Below are 19,774 nucleotides of genomic sequence, written 5' to 3'. Positions count from 1 at the left end.
TTTAAGATTTATTTGTTTATTTGAAAGACAGCATTACAGAGAGGCAGAGGCAGAGAGAGAGATCTTTCATCTGCTGCTTCACTCCCCAGATGGCCACAATGGCCAGAGCTGTGCCAATCTGAAGCCAGGAGTCAGGAGCTTCTGGGTCTCCCGCACAGGTGCAGGGGCCCAAGGACTTGGGCCATCTTCTGCTGCTTTCCCAGGCCATAGCAGAGAGCTGGATTGGAAGAGGAGCAGCTGGGATTTGGAGCGGCGCCCGTATGGGCTGCCAGCACTGCAGGCAGCGCTTTACCTGCTGTGTCACAGCGCCAGCCCTGCCCTGATACTGTTAAAGATGCTAGTCAGTCATTTTCCTGATGTTCCTCAGTTTGGGTGCAAGATGGAGGTTATGCATTTTTAGCTAGAATATCACGGATATTGTTTTTGTGCCCTCAGTAATTTAATTGTCTTCACAGAGTTGTACAGGCGTCACCAGATCAACTGTGGAACATTATTGTCACCACAAAATGAGACCCCAGTCCGTTAGCAGATAGTTCACTTCCCATTGCCTCTTTCCCCAACCCTAAACAACCAGAATTCTTTCAGTCTGTCAGGTTTGCCTGTTTAGGACATTTCATATAAGTGGGATCATACAATATGTGGGTTCCTTTGTGCTTGGTTTATTTTACTGAGCGTAATGTTTTTGTAGTTCATCCATGTTGTCGTCACTTAATTCCTTTTTGCTGTGTTCAGTGACATGACTATATTTTATTCATCCATTCATCACTTGGTAAACTTGATTGCTTCCACCTTTTTTTTTTTTTTTTTTTTGGACAGGCTGAGTGGATAGTGAGAGAGAGAGACAGAGAGAAAGGTCTTCCTTTTTGCTGTTGGTTCACCCTCCAATGGCCGCTGCGGCCGGCTCATCTCGCTGATCCGAAGCCAGGAGCCAGGTGCTTCTCCTGGTCTCCCATGCAGGTGCAGGGCCCAAGCACTTGGGCCATCCTCCACTGCCTTCCCGGGCTATAGCAGAGAGCTGGCCTGGAAGAGGGGCAACCGGATAGAATCCGGTGCCCCAACTGGGACTAGAACCCGGTGTGCCGGCGCCGCAAGGCAGAGGATTAGCCTGTTAAGCCAAGGTGCTGGCCCACTTTGTGGTTGTGAATCATGCTGCTGGGGACAGTTTTTACAGCTTCCCTGTGTGGAGGCACCGTACTTTACCCGTCTGTGCTCCTAACGTTGGCCATTTTGGTTGCTTTTATTATCTTTTTTTTTTTTGAGGTTTTTATTTTTATTTTTTTAATTTTATTTATTTATTTTTTTTATTTTTTGACAGGCAGAGTGGACAGTGAGAGAGAGAGAGACAGAGAGCAAAGTCTTCCTTTTTGCCGTTGGTTCACCCTCCAATGGCCGCCGCGGCTGGCGCGCTGCAGCCGGCGCACCGCGCTGATCTGAAGGCAGTTGCCAGGTGCTTCTCCTGGTCTCCCATGCAGGTGCAGGGCCCAAGCACTTGGGCCATCCTCCACTGCACTCCCTGGCCACAGAAGAGAGCTGGCCTGGAAGAGGGGCAACCGGGACAGAATCCGGTGCCCCGACCGGGACTAGAACCCGGTGTGCCGGCGCCGCAAGGCGGAGGATTAGCCTAGTGAGCCGCGGCGCCGGCCGCTTTCATTATCTTGGATTTCCCAGCAGTGCTGCACGGTGCAGAGCCCTGTGCACGTGCAGTTTTGGGTTGTTGGAGGTGCATCTTCAGAGTGGATTCTCTGACCTGTAACTGCTGAGTTTAAAGTTAAACACCTGTGTAGTTTTCTCAGTATCATCAAATTCCCCTCCACCAGAGTTGTACCACCTGTTTGCATTCCCACCAGCAGCTGTGAGAATTATACTTGTTTTCCCACACCCTCGCCAGTAGAGGGTGCCATTGTAAAAAAAAAAAGTCAAATTTTTGCCGTGTGCTAGGTGAAAGGAAAAATGGTGTCTCGTGCTGTTTTAATGTGTGTTTCTCCAATTATGAGGGAGTTTGAGCATTTTTCGTGTATAAGGGAGCCAGTTGTATCTTCTTTTGTGAATCATGCTGTTCATATCTTTTTTTCACGTTTCTTCAGGTTTTATTCTTTTCCTTGGCTTCTTAAAATGTTTTTATTTGAAAGGCAGAGACAGGCAGAGAGCTTCCTTCTGCTGGTTCATCCCTCGATGCCTGCAACAGCTGGGGCTGGGTCAGGTAGAAGCCAGGAACTTCCCGTTCTTCACTTTTTTTTTTTACCTCTTGCTGCATCCCACTCTGGAGTGCCCTGGTGCCCTAGTTCACTCAGCCCTGTGTCCTGGCCTCCAGCTCCCTGCTAAGGCAGACCCTGGGAGGCAGTGTTGATGGCTCAAGTAGTTAGTGGGTTCCTGCCACCCATGTGGGAAACCTGGGCGAGTTCCTGGCTCCTAGCTTTGGAAATAGGGAGTAGGGGCAGGCAGTTGGAATGCCCACATCCCCTGTGTGAGTGCCTGGAATCAAGTCTCACCTCTACTTCTGATCCAGCTTCCTGCTAGTGCTCAGCCTAGGAGGCAGCAGGTGATGGTTCAATTACTCTTTTTTTTTTTTTTTTTTTTTTGACAGGCAGAGTGGATAGTGAGAGAGAGAGAGACAGAGAGAGAAAGGTCTTCCTTTGCCGTTGGTTCACCCTCCAATGGCCACTGTGGCCAGCGTGCTGCGGCCGTCTTACCACGCTGATCCGAAGGCAGGAGCCAGGTGCTTCTCCTGGTCTCCCATGGGGTGCAGGGCCCAAGCACCGGATTCTGTCCCGGTTGCCCCTCTTCCAGACCAGCTCTCTGCTATGGCCCGGGAGTGCAGTGGAGCCAGGAACTCCATCCTGGTCTCCTGTGTAGGTGTCAGGCACCCAAGTAGTTGGGCCATCTTCCACCGCCTCCTCCAGCACAGGAGCAGGACGATGCATCGGAAGTGGAGCGGCCAAGACTGAACCAGGGCTCCACAGCTGGCAGCTTAACCTGTTGCTTGCTCCCTGTCACCTTTATTCCTCAGTATTTAATGATCTTGTTGCTACTGCTCATGGAATTTTTCTCTGCCATAGTGTTTTCTGTTTGTGGCTTGTGTATATGAAGACTGTTGCCTTTTATATATTCTGTGCTGCTTCACTGGGTTGCTTTATATTGCATAAGAGTTGTCATTGGTTTTGGGTTTTCCAGGTATTCTATTATCTGCAGTTTAGTGATCATTTTGTTTCCTGTGTATCCCTTGTATTTCTCATTGATGTCCCTGTTGTAATTGCAATGACCGTTACTCCTAGTACAGGGGGGCTCCCTGCTCATTCGTAATATTGATGGAAATGCCTCTCATGTTTCTCCATTCAATACAGTTTTGGCTGTAGGACTATGGTATATATGTATTGCTGTTTTAAGAGAGTATCCTTCCTTCTCTATAGCTGTGAGTATTTTTATTCTGAATGAATGTTGGATTTTGTCAGACTTCCTCTTCTATGGAGATAATTGTGACTTTTTTTCTCTTAGATCTCATTGTGTCTTCACACATGTGAGTGTGTGCTCTTGTTGTTAATATTTCTTAAGTTTCTTTGATTTTGGTTGACTTTCCTGTCACTAGGAGGAGAGCCTCATAGTTGCACAGTCCTGGTGGCCATGGTGTTTGTGAGCAGCTTCTAGATCAATGTGATGTGATCAGAGTATTGTAGATAGTTTCACTTTATGGAAGGTATTTCCTTTGTGAGCTAATATATGATTGCTTTCTTTATAAATGTCCCATGAGCAGTAGAAAAGAAGAATGTGGAATCTCTGTTATCAAGATGTAGAGTTTGATGTGCATCCGTAAGAGCCCACCTATGTGTCAGTTAGATCTACTTCCTCACTTAGCGTTCCTCCACTTGACCTGTCTTATATTAAGAGTGGTTTGAAATTCTCTTATTAGTGTGTTTCTGTAGGTCCAGGTCCATCTGCTGTGGGCCTTGCTGCTGCTCTTTTTTTTTTTTTTTAAGATTTATTTATCTATTTGAAAGGCAGAGTTACAGAGAGAGAGAGAGAGAGAGAGAGGGATATAGAGTCAGAGAGAGATTTTCCATCTGCTGGTTCACTCCCCAGATGGCTACAACAGCCAGGGCTGGATGAGGCCAAAGGCAGGAGCCACGAGCTTCTTTTGGTTTCCCACGTGGGTGCAGGAGCCCAAGCACTTGACCATCTTTGGCTGCTTTCCCAAGCATATTAGCAGGGAGCTGGATCAGAAGTGAAGCAGCCACGTCTAGAACAGGTGGCCCTATGGGATGCTGGTGTCACAGGAGGTAGCTTTGCTTTACTATGCCACAGGGCCAGCCCTGGCTTTGCTTCTAAAGTTGGGTACTGAGTTACTTGTGAATTATCGTCTAAAAAAATTGAATTTATTTTAATTAATTGAAAGGCAGACAAATGGAGAGGAAGAGATCTTTCATCCTTGGTTCACTTTCCAAATACCTGTAACAGCTGGGGCTGAGCTGTACTGAAGCCAGGAACTGGGAAGTCAGTCTGGATCTCTGAGTAGGTGACAGGGACTCAGCTACATGAGCCATCGTAACTGCCTCCCTGGGTGTGAATTAGCAGGAAGCTGAAATCAGCTGAGACTTAAACCCAAGTACTCTGACATGAGGTGGGGCATTCCAAGCAGCATCTTCACTGCTGTGGCCAGATGTGCGCATTCTTGAGTGTTAGGTCATCACTGTGAACTGTGCCTTTGTCACATTTCGTTTTGGGGCTTGAATTCTACTTTGTCTCATATCTGGGTTGCTACAGATTTATTTACTTTTTGAAAGCTACAGATTTATTTATTTACTTGAAAGGCAGAGTCAGAAAGAGATCTTGCATCTGCTGGTTCACTCCCTGAGTGTCCACAAGAGTCAGAGCCAGGCCAGGCTGAAGCCAGGAGCTTCACTGAGGTCTCCCATGCGGGAGGCAAGGGCCCAGGCACTTGGGCCATCTTCTACTGCTTTCCCAGGTGCGTTAGCAGGGAGCTGGATCAGAAGTAAAGCATCCAGCACAAAAACCAGCTTCCGTATGGGATGTGGGTATCGTAGGTGGTGGCTTAACTTGTTATGCCACAATGCCAAACCCAAGATTGATTTATTCATTTGAGAGACAGACTCATGGAGAGAGAGGGAGAGACAGATCTTTTGTCTGCTGGTTTACTCCCCAAATGGTTGCAACAACCGGGGCTGGGCCAAGCTGAAGCCAGGAGCCGAGCCTGGAACTCCATTTGGGGGCCCAAGTATCTGGGCCATAATCCGTTACTTTCCCAGGTGCGTTAGCAGGGGGCTGGAATGGAAACGGAGCAGCCAGGAACAGAACTGGCCCTCATATGTGATGCCAGCTTTGCAGGTGGTGGCTTGACTCACTGCGCCACAACAGCTCTGGTCCCCTTTTTATTTTTATTTATTTATTTATTTTTAAAGATTTACTTTATTTGAAAGGCAGAGTTACTGAGAGGGGTAGAGACAGAGAGGTCTTCCATCTGCTGGTTCACTCCCCAAATGGCTGCAACAGCTGGAGCTGGGCCTATCAGAAGCCAGAAGCCTGGAGCTTCTTCCAGGTCTCCCACACGGGTGGAGGGGGCTAAGAACTTGAGCACCTTCTGCTTTCTCAGGCATTAGCAGAGAGCTGGGTCAGAAGTGGAGCATCCAGGACTTGAACTGTTGCTCATATGGGTTGCTGACACTGCAGGCTGGGGCTTTAAACCACTGTACTGCAGTGCTGGCCCCGGTCCCCTTTTTAAAAAAAATACTTATTTGAGAGCAAGCGAGCAAGCAAGCGAGAGAGCACCTATCTGCTGGTTAACTCTCACACTGCCTGTAACAGCTAGGACTGGACCAGGCAAAGCTGGGAGCTGAGCGTTCAATCCAGGTTTCTCACATAATGGCAGGAACCCAATTATTTGAGTCATCATTGCTGCCCGCCAGGGTCTGTATTAGCAGGAAGCTGGAGTCAGAAGCCAGAGCCAGGAATTGAATCCAAGTACTCCATAGCGGGATGTGAGCATGGTAACAGGTGGCTTCATAACTAGACCAGACAGCTGTCTGGCTCCCACTGCCCCCACTATTTCTAAAATTTTTATTTATTTTTACTTATTTTTAAAAAGGTTTATTTATTTTATTTGAAAGTTAGTTACAGAGAGAGAGAGGAAGAGACAGGGGGAGAGTCTTTCATCCACTAGTTCACTCCCCAAGTTGCCACAACAGCCAGAATTGGGCTGATCTGAAGCCAGGAGCTTCTTCTGGGTTTCCCAGGTGGATGCAGGGACCCAAGGACTTGGGCCATCTCCTGCTGCTTTCCCAGGCCATAGCAGAGAGCTGGATCGGAAGTGGAGCAGCCGGGACTCAAACCGGTGCCCATATGGGATGCTGGCACTACAGGTGGTGGCTTTACCTGCTAAGCCACAGTGCTGGCCCCTCAGATGCAGCTTTTTTTTTTTTTTTTGGACAGGCAGAGTGGATAGTGAGAGAGAGAGACAGAGAGAAAGGTCTTCCTTTTTGCCGTTGGTTCACCCTCCAATGGCCGCTGCGGCCAGCGCATCATGCTGATCCGAAGCCAGGAGCCAGGTGCTTCTCCTGGTCTCCCATGCGGGTGCAGGGCCCAAGCACTTGGGCCATCCTCCACTGCACTCCCTGGCCACAGCAGAGAGCTGGCCTGGAAGAGGGGCAACCGGGATAGAATCCGGCGCCTGGCCAGGACTAGAACCTGGTGTGCCGGTGCCGCAAGGCGGAGGATTAGCCTGTTAAGCCACGGTGCTGGCCCAGATGCAGCTTTTAATGACTATTTCCTGCCCTCCCTGTGGTATTAAGTAGTGCCCTATCCTCCTCGTAGTCCATCAGGCCAGCCTGCCAAGTGCCAGGTCCTGTGAGTCGCCCTCCTGGTGTGCGCTCCCCCATCCCTGCTGACACTGCTCTATCTGGGGTCCTGGGATGTTTTTAAAACATATTGAGCCGGCTCCGCGGCTCAATAGGCTAATCCTCCGCCTTGCGGCGCCGGCACACCGGGTTCTAGTCCCGGTCGGGGCACCGATCCTGTCCCGGTTGCCCCTCTTCCAGGCCAGCTCTCTGCTGTGGCCAGGGAGTGCAGTGGAGGATGGCCCAAGTGCTTGGGCCCTGCACCCCATGGGAGACCAGGAGAAGCACCTGGCTCCAGCCATCGGATCAGCGCGGTGCGCTGGCCGCAGCGCGCCTACCGCGGCGGCCATTGGAGGGTGAACCAACGGCAAAAGGAAGACCTTTCTCTCTGTCTCTCTCTCTCTCACTGTCCACTCTGCCTGTCAAAAAAAAAAAATAAATAAAATAAATTAAAAAAAAATAAAAGCAGCTATTGAGATGTAGTTCACATACCGCACGGTTCTCGTGTTTAGTGCGCACAGCTCATTGGTTTTTAGTGCAGAGCTGTGTGACTGCCGTCACCGTCAGCTTGGCATTTCACCACCCAGTGGTCGCCGCCCCAGCCCACTTTCCTGCTCTCTGTGTCTGCAGACTCGCCTGTTCTGGACATTTCTGTCACTGGAATCAGACTGTGTCACTGAGCACGGTGCTGTAGCACGTGGAAGAACGTTATTCCTTTTCAAGGCTGAGCAGCATTTCCTTGGGTGGACAGACAGCATTTGGACTGTCCACATATGCTGTGAGGAGCGCTCATGAGCAGGCGTGGGTGCTGGACCTGATCCAGGTCGTAGGCCCGCTCTGACATTGTGAGGAATCATCAGATCACGTCCCACAGGGGCTACACCGTCACACCCTCAGCAGTAATCTCTGAGATTCTGATTTCTCCACATCCTTCCCAACCCTTCCAACTGATCTAAATTGTTTTCCCATTGTATTTCTAAAACATACACCAAACATTTTGATTTCCCCCAAACCCTCAGTGTGTCCCTGTTGCCCGTGGCCCTCAGCCACTGCTGCATGTGGGCAGCCCTCTGCTGGAGTCCTTGGCTCCCAGTTTCCCATCACACCACACTCTCCCAGCCACCTCTTGGCTTCACTGCCTTCTGTTGCAGTGTGTTCCATTCCTTCAGAATTGAATGCAAGGGCTTAACGCTTTCCTGCTCGATTCCTTTGAGTGTTTTTTCCCTGCCCTTGGAGGCTGCCTGTGCCTCTTTATATCATTCATCTTTTGATAACAGTTACTGTTTATAGGTGCATTGCTCTTGGTGATGGGAGTTGGTTTCACTTCTCTGTGGATCTGGCACCTCGTGTGGTGCCCAGCAAGGGACCGCACAGCTGTCCTAAGGCAGCTGTTCACTGGCCTGTGTGCGTGGAGCCCAGGTCCCCGCGGGCCCCTGGCTCTGCCCGAGCCCTCAGTCTGTCCTGCTTCTTCTCTAGGAGATCTGTGGACCAGCACAGCCTCTGCCAGGGATGGGAAGTGATGCTCTGCGGTAGTGCGCGATCTTCCTGAACATGGTGAGGACTGACGCCTGCCTCTTGTGCTGGTGCCACTGTTGTTGTGTTACTTTACTCCTGGAGGTGAGGGGCGTTTTCCTGGTGGACTCTGAAGTCTGTCCCTTCACGGTAGCCATCCTGCCAGGACAGGAGAGCGGTGGGCACGGGCGCGTGGGAGGGTGAGCGGCTGAGAAGCAGCTGGCAGGCCGCGTCACAGCTGCTGGAAAGGCACGGAGTTCGCGTGTTTTGTTGGAATCTGTTATTCCACTACCTGGGTCTTCCACTGTGTTGAGCCTCTGTTCCTTTTGCGGTGGACAGTCCCCAGGGCATGCTTCCACATGGGGTGTGTGGGCGTGCCTCTCCCCACCCAGGTGTGTTCTGGTCCTTATTATTTTTTTTTCCTAGATGACTGGTTCATTCCTCCCATGCTGAGAAGGGTGTAGCTTTGCAGGGTGGGATAGGCTATCTGCGGGGGTGCAGGGTGGAATGGGCTATCAGGGTGGAATGGGCTATCTGCGGGGGTGCAGGGTGGAATGGGCTATCTGCGGGGGTGCAGGGTGGAATGGGCTATCAGGGTGGAATGGGCTATCTGCGGGGGTGCAGGGTGGAATGGGCTATCTGCGGGGGCACAGTGCAGTCATCTGTGGCTGCGAAGCTGGGTGAGCTCTCCACTGAACACAAGTCTGCCTGCACTCTCTGGTTTCTAGATTCGAATAGCAGCCTTAAATGCCAGCTCCACGGTTGAAGATGACCATGAAGGAAGCTTTAAAAGTCACAAAACCCAGACAAAGGAGGCGCAGGTACGTAATCCCAGGTCGTCCCTGCAAGTCGGCCTCGCTTCTCATTTCTGTAGATGGAATCTCATTGTAAATGCATCCAGACATCTCCCTCGCAGGCTTTCAGGAGGAAACTCCATCTTGAGAGTTAGCTTTCCGTCTCATCAAACGGGTTCACCTAGGAGACGATTGTACTGGAATTCTGTGTGTTCTGGGAGTGGATGTGAGGGCCAGTCCCGCCCCAGGGCCACTTCTGCAGCTGGGGCCAGCTTCCTGGGCAAGCCTCTGGAGTTCCCAGGGGATAGTAGGATACTCAGGACAGATGGTTCTAGTGATGAGCCCCTTGATGGGAGTTCCCTCGCCTAGGGTCTCGCCCCAGATCAGCTGGGGAGCCAGGTCCAACTGTGGCTCTCGGGATTTTCGGTCATTCCTCTTTACCATGAGGCCTGCATCTCTTCCCTTTCAGCCTTCCTCCTCTCTCCCATCTGCCCCTCTGCACCCATGCTCTACCCTAGGAAAGTCCAAGGCTTTCAGAAGTTCTGAGTCAGGAACCAGAGGTGAGGACCACGTACTTCTTGTAATGCCACACACACTCTGGCCAGTGTGACCTCTCTCTCAGCTTCACCCTGGGCATCGCTAGTGCCATGACCTAACTCTTTGTGTTTTCTTTGTTGTCACTTAGATGTGGTGGCACCTATATCACTCATGGCTCCTTGGGGGTCTCATGAGGGATTCTCTTCCCAGTGATGAGCTCCTGGGAAGTTGGAATATTAGAGTTTGCTCTACCATAGAGGGTACATGATAGTTAACATGGTGATGTCTCAGCCTCTCTCACATACATTTTTGGTTTAATAAAGAGAAACCCTTGTGCGGTGTGAAATCTCTTGTCTTGGTTTGCAGGAAGCAGAGGCTTTTGCCTTATACCATAAGGCCCTGGATCTGCAAAAACACGACCGCTTTGAGGAGTCTGCCAAAGCCTACCATGAGCTCCTGGAGGCGCGCCTGCTGCGGGAGGTGAGGTGCCAGCAGGCCAGGCTGTGTCCCGACCCATGTGGCTCCCAGCATGCACCACCTTGAGTTGGCTGGGTCAATAGAGATGTCGCCTGGCGGTTTGGAAATTGGTCTTACCCTGAAATTGAATAGAAGGGTGTACATTTCATTAGGAGGAAAGGCTTTTGTTTTCAGTACCGGACAATGACAGGCAGTAAGGAGCAGACGGCTCCAGAGGCGTTTTCTTCGGTCGAGTGGAGTCTCCGCTTGGCCCTAGACAGGCATTGTATCAAGTCCTGCCTCTGTGTGGCTCCGCCTCTGAGGAGAGGAAGTGCTGAGTTCTAACTGTCTCTAGGAAGCATTGTCCTTTCTCTCACTCAGTGTGTAGCCTCACATTCCTAATTAGATGCTTGTCGAGGTTTTCATTGCTGGCTACAGTGCCTTGGAATTAGGCCCATGGGCATTGTGATCTACTCCTTCCGCATTGGTTGGGAGTGAGTGAGAGCCCAGAGGGAAAGAAAGAATTTGTTCAGTGAGGGGGGTCTGGTGCTGAGCATGTTTCAGCAGTGGGTCTTCCCTTTCAGCCCGCAGGGAATGGCCTCAGAGATGTGAACAGGTAAGCACGGTGCCAAGTGGGCTATCCAGGTACACAGCTGATACCCCTGGGCTCTGCACTCAACAGGAGTATGGACCATGTGTCTGCCTCAGAGTCATAGATGAGTGCTTCTCTCTGTGTTTCACTGTTAGTCTTTTTTTTTTTTTTTTTTTAAGATTTATTTATTTGGAAGATAGAGTTAGAGAGAGAGACAGACAGAATGTGATCTTTTGATCTTTTATTTGTTGGTTCCCTCCCTCAAATGTCTGCAATGTCCAGGGCTGGCCCAGGCTGAAGCCAGGAGCCAGCAGCTTCATCTGGGTCTCTCACATGGGAGGAGGACTCAAGCTCTTGGGTCACCCTTTGCTGCTTTCCCAGGCATATCAGCAGGGAGCTGGATCGGAAGTTGAGCCACCGGGACTCAAACCAGCAGCCGTTTGGGATGCCAGTGCCGCTGGCGGCCTCTTAACCCACTACATCACAGCACCGGCTCCCACTTTAAGTCCTGAAAGATGTTTTTAGCATCTTGCCCCTTGCTTATAAAAGTAAAACGTGCTCATTGTAAACAGTTGAAAAAGTAAAGGAAAATTGCATTTCATGTGGTGTTGGTGTGTTTCACAGGCAGCTGACACACACAGGTCATGAGCTGCAGCTGACTCCTAAGGAGCGTGCAGCCTGGCTGCTGGGTGTCCGGAGAGGCTGGGACAGCCTGGGGGGCAACTGGGCAGTGGTGCTGAGTGTCTGTGGCCAGCAGCGGTTGGCCAAGGGTGCTGCTGCCAGGTTGACCCACCCAGCCTCTCCCTACTGGCTCACACTGGCTTTGGAGGGGTTCTCCACCTGGAGGGGCAGAGGCTTGGGGTCCTGCCCTGGTTCGCTGGCTCGTGGGGACCTTTTTATGGACTGTCAGACAATGAGAGAAAAGAACAGATGGGGCTTGATGTGAACTTCTCAGTCTGCTTGATGAAGGGCCTCCAGAGCTCCAGGGCAGCTTCTGGGGTTCGTTGGGGATGCCTCCCGAGGCGTGGCGTGTCCTTGGCTTCCGCCTGGAAGAACAGTGTGTTGAAACCCCTGTCCCAGGACAAGTCTGGGAGTGGACTCGCCCCTGGTAAGAGTGCCCTCATGCCAGTGAGTTTTCCTGTTAGAAGATGTTTTACTCTTTGTCCTGCGGTTAGAGCAGTGTTTTGTTTTGTTTTTTTTTTCCCTTAAAATTTATTTATTTTTATTTGAAAAGCAGAGTTACAGAGAGGCAGAGGCAGAGAGAGAGAGAGGTCTTTCATCCACTGGTTCACTCTCCAAATGGCCACAGTGGCTGGCACTGGGCTGATCTGAAGCCAGGAGCCAGAAGCCAGGAGCTTCTTCTGGGTCTGCCATGAGGGTGCAGGGGCTCAAGAACTTGGGCCATCTTCCACTGCTTTCCCAGGCCATAGCAGAAAGCTGGATTGGAAGAGGAGCAGCCGGGACTTGGACCGGTGCCCATATGGGATGCCGGCACCTCAGGCCAGGGCTTTAACCCTCTGTGCCACAGTGCCGGCCCCCACTAGTTTTCTAATCAGCATTTTCTCAAAAGGTAGAAGATTTTCTGAGTCGTCCTAACAGCTGTAGTGAAATAACTTTAAATGAAGCATGCTTATAGTCCTTAAGCTCTGGGCTTATGTCCACGTCTGATAGGAAGTGTTGTGCTTCTTTTCTAGAGGTCTCACAGACAGGAACTTTCCCGCTACAGTAACTCGTCACTGTCACGTGATGGCTTACCAGCTGAGAGCTCACCTCCGGCTCCTAATCCAGCAGTGCCTGGGGTGAAGCTTCCAGCCTTGCCTGCTGCCCCCAGGCAGCCTCACACGTGGTCCCCACCTTCAGACCTGCGTGGGGAGCTGCTGGCCGGCTCCCTGATGCTGTGAATGGCATCATCAGGCGTGGCAGTCGTGGTGGGGAGGGGTCCCTCTGTTGATGCCCAGACTGCCTGCAAACTGCCTCCGAGTGGTCTGACTTTTCCTTGTGTGATTGGAGCTGAAGGGTCTTCCAGGAACACCTGGTGCCACACCTTGGCTTCCAGTGGAGGGTGGCACTGTACTGGCTCAAGGGCCTGTTGGCAGAGGCCAGCCTGGACGGCTGCCCTCCTGACTGCCTGCCGAATGTTCACGGCCTCAGTGTCGCTGCTCCTGTTTGTTTTGTTCCCAGGCAGTTTCATCGGGTGATGAGAAGGAGGGCTTGAAGCATCCTGGGCTGATCCTGAAGTATTCCACCTACAAGAACCTGGCCCAGCTGGCAGCCCAGAGAGAGGACCTGGAGACAGCCATGGAGTTCTACCTGGAGGTGCGGTCTTGTCTTCAGTATTTCAGAGGCTGTTGGGGGAGTGATGAGGTTGGGTTTTTCAGCCACAAAGAAGGGTTCGTAGTGGCGTGTCACCAAGCAGTGGTGCCCAAGGCCCTCGTCAGTGGGTGGTAACAGTGGGTACAGATGGGCCTGGCGAGCAGGGGTCGGGGGGAGCACGCTTGGAAACAGAATTCTTCTGCCACTTAGTGCGCATGTGACCGTGGGCTGTTGAACCAGGTGTCCATCAGTGTATGCTGGGAGTAATAAAAGGGGTAACTGTGGAAAATAAATGAGTTGGTCTGCATAGAGCTTGTCACCAAACACCCAATAGCATTGCCAGTGTTTCTGTGCCACTGTGGGCACTGCCTGTCTGCCAGGTGCCACGCTTTCCCTGTGTACTGCGACTCACGCCCTCGCCCGTGCGCCAGCCGCCACACTCTCCCTGCGTGCCACGACTCACGCCGTCTAGTGAGGAAGCGCAGGCTCAGGATCATGCCGCTAGTCCATGTTGGAGCTGTGCTGTGCATTAGGGTCTGCCTCCAGAGCACGTCATAAATCTAGAATCCCAGATATTTTCCTTTCATTCTATGCCTTTCAGTTCTTTTATCTGCTATGTATATAAGGGGTACTAATCAAATCTACAGTATATAGCAAGCAAATGATCCATATAACTTTATGTACCATTTCTCTGGGCCTTGGAAATGTGTGCTCCTGGAAAGGTGAGGCCTTGCTAGTCAGCCCTAAGACAGTCGTGCCTCTTTTGTTTTGGCCTGGGGGTGTGGGTGGGTGGGACTGCACTGTAGCCCTCGTGTCCCCTGGGTGCCTGTTTAGCAAGAGATGTGAGTGTGTGCGCCTCTGCTTGTGCTGCTTCCAGGCAGTGATGCTGGACTCCACGGACGTCAGCCTCTGGTATAAAATCGGACACGTGGCCCTGAGGCTCATCCGGCTCCCCCTGGCACGCCATGCTTTTGAGGAAGGGCTGCGGTGCAATCCAGATCATTGGCCCTGCTTGGACAACCTCATCACTGTCTTGTACACCCTCAGCGATTACACAAGTGAGTCAGACTTCAGTGCTTGCTTCCGTTCTGTGGCCTGGGTAAGCGGGAAGCCAAGGTTGATTGTAAGGGACTTTGTGCCAGACTCAGGGAGAATGTTTACGTCCCTGTTTTATTGGGCTTGTCTTTTTTTTTTTTTTCTTAGTGGATGCTTTATGGTAATAAGTAGCATGTTCTCTGAGTGACTTTCTTGTTGACTGTCTCATCCTGTCGTCGGGCTGATTTAATAGAATTCCGTGGACAGATGGCTTAAACAATAGAAGGTTATTGCTCACAATGTTGAGGCTGGAGAGTCTAAGATCGTGGTGCTGGCAGATTCCCTGTCTGATCTCAGCTGTCTCCGGGTTTGCAGGAGGCCGTCTTCTAGTTGTTTTCTCACGTGGTGTGAGGAGAGAGGGCGAAGGACAGATGGAGACGGAAAGAGACTGAGAGCGATCTGGTCTCTTCCTCTTAGAAGCCACTAATCTACCCTCATGATCTCATATAAACCTAATTACCTCCCAAAGATTCCACATTGGAGATTAGGGCTTCAACATACAAATTTTGGGGAGATGGAAACATTTAGTTCATAGCAGTTCATCCCTGGCTCTCAAAATTTATTTCCTCTTACATGCAAAATATATTCATTCCACCCTAACACCTCCAAAAGTTTCTTGACTTGTCCCCACATCCAAAGTCTCAAGTCCTGAGTCTCTGACTGTCATCCAGACCTCATGTGACTGACATTCAAGGTGCCATCCAGCCCGAAGCAAATGAGCCTGCACAGCCAGATAAGTTACATGCTCTAGAATCCAGTTGTGACGCAGACATACGGTGGACATTTCTGTCCTGAGCGGGAGAACTAGGAAAGAAGGAAGCAGTGACAGGTCCCGTACAAGTCCAGAACTCAGCAAGGCAAATTGCATTTGGTTTTGACACTCGGGAGTGATTTGATCTTCTCACGCTCTACCTTGCAGGCCTGCTGGGCTCAGCCCGTGGCACCCCCGTGGTTTGGCCTTTCCCCAGCTCCGAGGTGCTGGATGCGGACATGCTGGCCTATGTGTGTTAGTCAGCTCTCCATTGCTTTAGAAATACCTGAGAGGAACTACTTAGGGAGAAGGTTTATTTCTGCTCACAGTTTGGGGGTGCGGGACGTGACATTCACACCCGAGATCAGGCCACCCCATTGGTCTGCTCTTGGTCTGATGTTTGATGAGGACAGTGGATGGCAGGATGCGTGCCGGGGGAGGATCACGTGGTGAGCCAGGGAGCAGAGAGGAAAGCTGGGCCAGACTTGGCTGGAATAATCAGCCCTGTCACGGGAACTGCCTTCTGACAGCACACTTCCAGCGACCCAGAGACCTCCCACTGGGCCCCAGAATTCCTTTTTAAATTTATTTTCAGCCAGCGCCGCGGCTCACTAGGCTAATCCTCCGCCTTGCGGCGCCGGCACACCGGGTTCTAGTCCCGGTCGGGGCACCGATCCTGTCCCGGTTGCCCCTCTTCCAGGCCAGCTCTCTGCTGTGGCCAGGGAGTGCAGAGGAGGATGGCCCAAGTGCTTGGGCCCTGCACCCCATGGGAGACCAGGAGAAGCACCTGGCTCCAGCCATCGGATCAGCGCGGTGCGCCGGCCGCAGCGCGCCTACCGCGGCGGCCATTGGAGGGTGAACCAACGGCAAAAGGAAGACCTTTCTCTCTGTCTCTCTCTCACTGTCCACTCTGCCTGTCAAAAAACAACAACAAAAAAAAAAACCAAAAATTTATTTTCATTTTTATTTGAAAGAGAGAAAGATGAGGAAAGATAGGCAGATGTTCCATCCACTCGTTCACTCGTCAGATGCCCATATCAGCCAGGGCTGAGCCTGGCTAAAGCCAGGAGCTTAGAACTCAGTCTGTCTCCCATGTGTATGGCAAGGACTCAAGTTCTTGAGCCATCACCTGCCACCCCCGGGGGAAACCAGCATCTGAGGCAGAGCTGAGACTAGATCCCTGGCACTCTGATGTGGGATACAAGATGTCCCAAGCAGTATCTTAACCACTGCATCACATTCTCACCCCTGGTCCCCTAGTTGTGTTAGGTGTCTCCCTTAGTCTACTGACCATGAAGTCATTATCCACTGACATAAGACACTGAGGGCTGAGCCCCCAGTATCTGTGCCTTTGGTGAACACGCAGGTGTTATCTAAGCCACAGAGCTGTTGAAACTGAAGAGAAGACCCCACCTCTTAGGAAGCTAGCCCTGTGCCCTGGTCCTAGCCCTGATGATCTTTGAATCACCTTTGGATCCTTCTTCCCTTTTTCAAAGGATAGTACATAATATACAGCCTGCCTTCATTCCTTCCTTCTCAGCTTGGCTCCCTCTGCTTGCCCTGGCTTTGAGCATGCCCATATAGAGTACAGTGTTCCCGAGATCTTTTTTATTGCTGTGTATTCTGTTTCGTGGGCCTGTGCAGTTTAGCCGTCCTGTGCATGGACATCTGGGTTATTTCCCCATTTGGTCTTTGCAGCACGCTGCTGTGAACGGTCTTGTATACATCTTCCGACATACATATGCACCCATCCCACAGCTTGCCTCGTATTTCACTCCTGCCTGTAAAATATGGCACTTCTGTGGGCCAGCACTTTTGTTACCAGGGACAGCTGGCACGGAGATCCTTGTCTTCCTGTAAGATGTGGGACAGAGATTGTGCTAGCGAAGTCTCATGAAGAGAATACACCTGACGGACCACTGGGCCTTTCACGAAGAGCTGGGAGTCCAGCCTGCATTCAGACTGGAGTCTCACGGACTCGGGCCCGCCGTTTTCTCTCGCCCCTCCATTGCCTTCTGGGATGTTACGAGGGTGGACTTTGTGAATTCCTCCCTCCAGGGGTTTTCATCTGGGCAGTAATCTTGGACCTAGGAAGGTTTCTCTGAGGTGTCTGCAGGGGAAGGCAGAGGGACAAGGGCAAGACTCCGATGTGTAAACGCTGGGCTGCTTCAAGGCTGCCTTCTAGGTTTTCCCCTCCCTGAGCCTCGCCAGCTTCCCGTTTTTGTTGTTTGGCCCTTCCCACACACAGAGGCTAGTGTCTGCCTTCCTACCCAACATGGACACAAGCAGTCTCTTCTTCCGGAGGTTTAGCTTCTGGTGTCTCACCTGGAAGTCAGTCAGGCCAGATGGAGCCTCTGTGGCTCTGGCGAGGCCGGCCTTTGGTTCTGTCCAGGCCTTCAAGCGACGGGAGGAGCCCCGCTTGTACTGGGGAGGGCACCTGCCGTGCTCAGCCTGCCCACTGAAGTGGGACTCTCATCCCAGACACCATCTCAGAAACACTCAAAGCAGGGCTTGGCCAAAAAATCTGCACACCGCGTGGCCCAAACTGATAGGAATTCACCATGGCAGGGACTGAGCTGACCCACGTGTCTGTGGGAGTCCCTGAGAGCCCTGGGAGATGTGCTACTCATTTACACCAGACATCAAAAGCAGCCTGTTCCATCTCCTCTCCGTCATGCCTTACGTCTTTGAGACGAACAGGCAGGGATGCTGCTGGGGTTAGCCCGCTGCCCCCACTTGTTCCCTGCGGGCCGTTTCTGTCACACAACTGGAGAGCTCAGCCCACCGCAGCTCAGCTGCTCGCTGAGAACCAGCATGTCCAGATGCTCAGGGCCTCCCGGTTTCTCCTCTTAAAGTCGCTGACGGCCGCTCCTTGGGCCCCGCTGTGGTCCCACTCTGGTCCCACAGTGTCCTTTGCTTGTCTGAGGAAGACCCCTTTAGGCTGTCTGTCAGGCAGCTCAGTCCATAGGGCCTTGCTGGAGCTGTGCAGACCCCTCCCTGCCCCTGGGGTACGTAGCCTTGGCGTGAACACTGTGACCAGGCTCTGCCCTGTCTGGCCGTGGCACACAGAGACCCCTCAGGTCCTTGTCCTCTCCCAGAGTCACCATGCTCAGATCTTCAGCCTGCTCTGGCCTTCTTCCCTCTTTGGCCCTTAGGCCCCAGTTCTTTCTTCTTCTGGTTAGGAGTGGCTTGCAGCCCTCCCCACACCCAAACTGAGGAGCCGAGCAGGGCACGGGAGTGGTCCCAGTAGTCCCAGTACCCAGGCAGAGTGGAGCTAGACCCTGCTGCAGCACGCCGTGTCCCTGTGTGTTCCCAGGCGTGAGCTGGCAGCATGGAGGCCACGGGGGCCTTGTGTCGCCACGTTCTCCAGTGCTAACGGCTTTCATAATTCACGCTGGAGTTCTGCTTCGTGAGTCCACGCGGGTTAGTTACCTGTTACTGTCTCCACCCCTGGAGGAGCTGGATTTGGCACAGCCTTTCCTTACCAGTACTTGCCTCCTTATTAGCACATGGACGTGAATGATAGACGTATCTTAAAATGTAGGCAGTAACTTTAAGAACAATTAAAAAAAAATTGGAAAATACAGGTAAGCAGAAACAAAAGAAGCTACTTTTCTGTGGATAAATGCAGTCGTATGATGTGTGCGTGTTGCCCCTGCCTCTTGGTGCTGCCTCATGGCCCTCTTTCTGGTCAGTGAGCACACAGCCTCTGCCATCTGTGTGGTGGCTGTTTGCCACCCACTGTGTGTGTTGGCCGAATGTTACTTAGCCAGGCCCCTGTGTGGCACAGACTGGTTTTTGGGGTTTCTGAAGGCCATCTTCCCCATCAGCCAATAGTGAACCCCTGAGAGCCGCATGGGTGTTCGGTAGCAGTTCCTCCAAGTGAGCCTGCTGGGCTGTGTGTGAGGCACGCAGTCTGCTAGGAGGATCCGGTGGCCTCTCTGCGGGCAGAGTTGGTATGTGCACCTTGCAGTGCCCCTCTATGGTGGGTAGTCCTGTTTCCAGAAACACTTCCCGGTTGGATCAGTTAAGGGGCGTGCCGTCACTATTCACCCTGCGTTTGCTCGCCTCCAGAGCGGGGTGTTTTCCTGTTGGGACTGGAGGCCAGCTCCCAGGGCAGTATCAGAAGCTGTGACTGTTTGTTTCCCGGCAGCCTGTCTGTACTTCATCTGCAAAGCCCTGGAGAAGGACTGCCGCTACAGCAAGGGGCTGGTGCTCAAGGAGAAGATCTTCGAGGAGCAGCCTTGTCTCCGCAGGGACTCCCTGCGAATGTTTCTCAGATGGTCAGTCCTGCCTCCTCCCCTGCGGGTCTGCGCCCCTCTGTAGTCACTGGGAGACGGAACACCTGAGGCAGGCTAGCTTGGAAAGAAGAGAGGTTTATTGTAACTCATGGTGCTGAGGGTCCAAGGCCCTTCAAATAGCTTGGCGCAGGCGCTGGCGGAGGCCCTCATCATGTTGGGAATGTGTGTGCATCTCCGTGAAGTCTCTTTCCTTCTCCTTACAAAACCACTGTGATTCACTCGTGGGGGCTGCACCCTAATGACCAGGCACAGTGTAATCGTTCCCAAAGGTGCTGCCCTTAGACACCGCTCAGGTGAAGTTTTCACCCCTTAATACCACTAACTCCTCACTTTGGATTTAAGCTCCTGCATGAGTTTGGGGGAACGATTCATATTTCAGCTGTAGTACCGTCCTCATGGGGCTGGTGAAGGTCAAGTTGCACCCCGCCCCTCCCCAGGCTCACCCTCCTGTGGGCGGGGCCCCTTTGCTCCAGGGCTGCGCTTCCTGCTGCAGCCTCTCCGCCAGCCAGCTTGCTGACACTGTCTGTCTGGAGGTAAGCATCCCATCACACAGTCGCCTGCCCCTGGTGACTTTACCTGTG

The 19,774-nt window shown here is 52.1% G+C and overlaps 1 protein-coding gene across 4 annotated transcripts in view; it reads left to right on the top strand.

Annotated features, from left to right (window-relative positions):
* Positions 1-19,774, top strand: part of CABIN1 (calcineurin binding protein 1) — a 135,551-nt gene that overhangs the window by 2,795 nt on the left and 112,982 nt on the right. For all 4 annotated transcript variants that reach the window (XM_062182042.1, XM_062182041.1, XM_062182039.1 and 1 more), the window contains exons 2-7: positions 8,319-8,396; positions 9,083-9,175; positions 10,052-10,165; positions 12,915-13,049; positions 13,924-14,104; positions 19,046-19,175. In XM_062182042.1, coding sequence (XP_062038026.1) covers positions 8,394-8,396; positions 9,083-9,175; positions 10,052-10,165; positions 12,915-13,049; positions 13,924-14,104; positions 19,046-19,175 — 656 coding nt within the window. In that variant the 5' untranslated portion in view covers positions 8,319-8,393. The remainder of the gene's footprint in view (positions 1-8,318; positions 8,397-9,082; positions 9,176-10,051; positions 10,166-12,914; positions 13,050-13,923; positions 14,105-19,045; positions 19,176-19,774) is intronic.

Source organism: Lepus europaeus, chromosome 23, assembly GCF_033115175.1.
Source record: "Lepus europaeus isolate LE1 chromosome 23, mLepTim1.pri, whole genome shotgun sequence".
Classification (NCBI taxonomy): Eukaryota; Metazoa; Chordata; class Mammalia; order Lagomorpha; family Leporidae; genus Lepus; species Lepus europaeus.
Note: the sequence above shows the minus strand (reverse complement) of the source record. Positions and strands in the feature narration are given on the sequence as shown.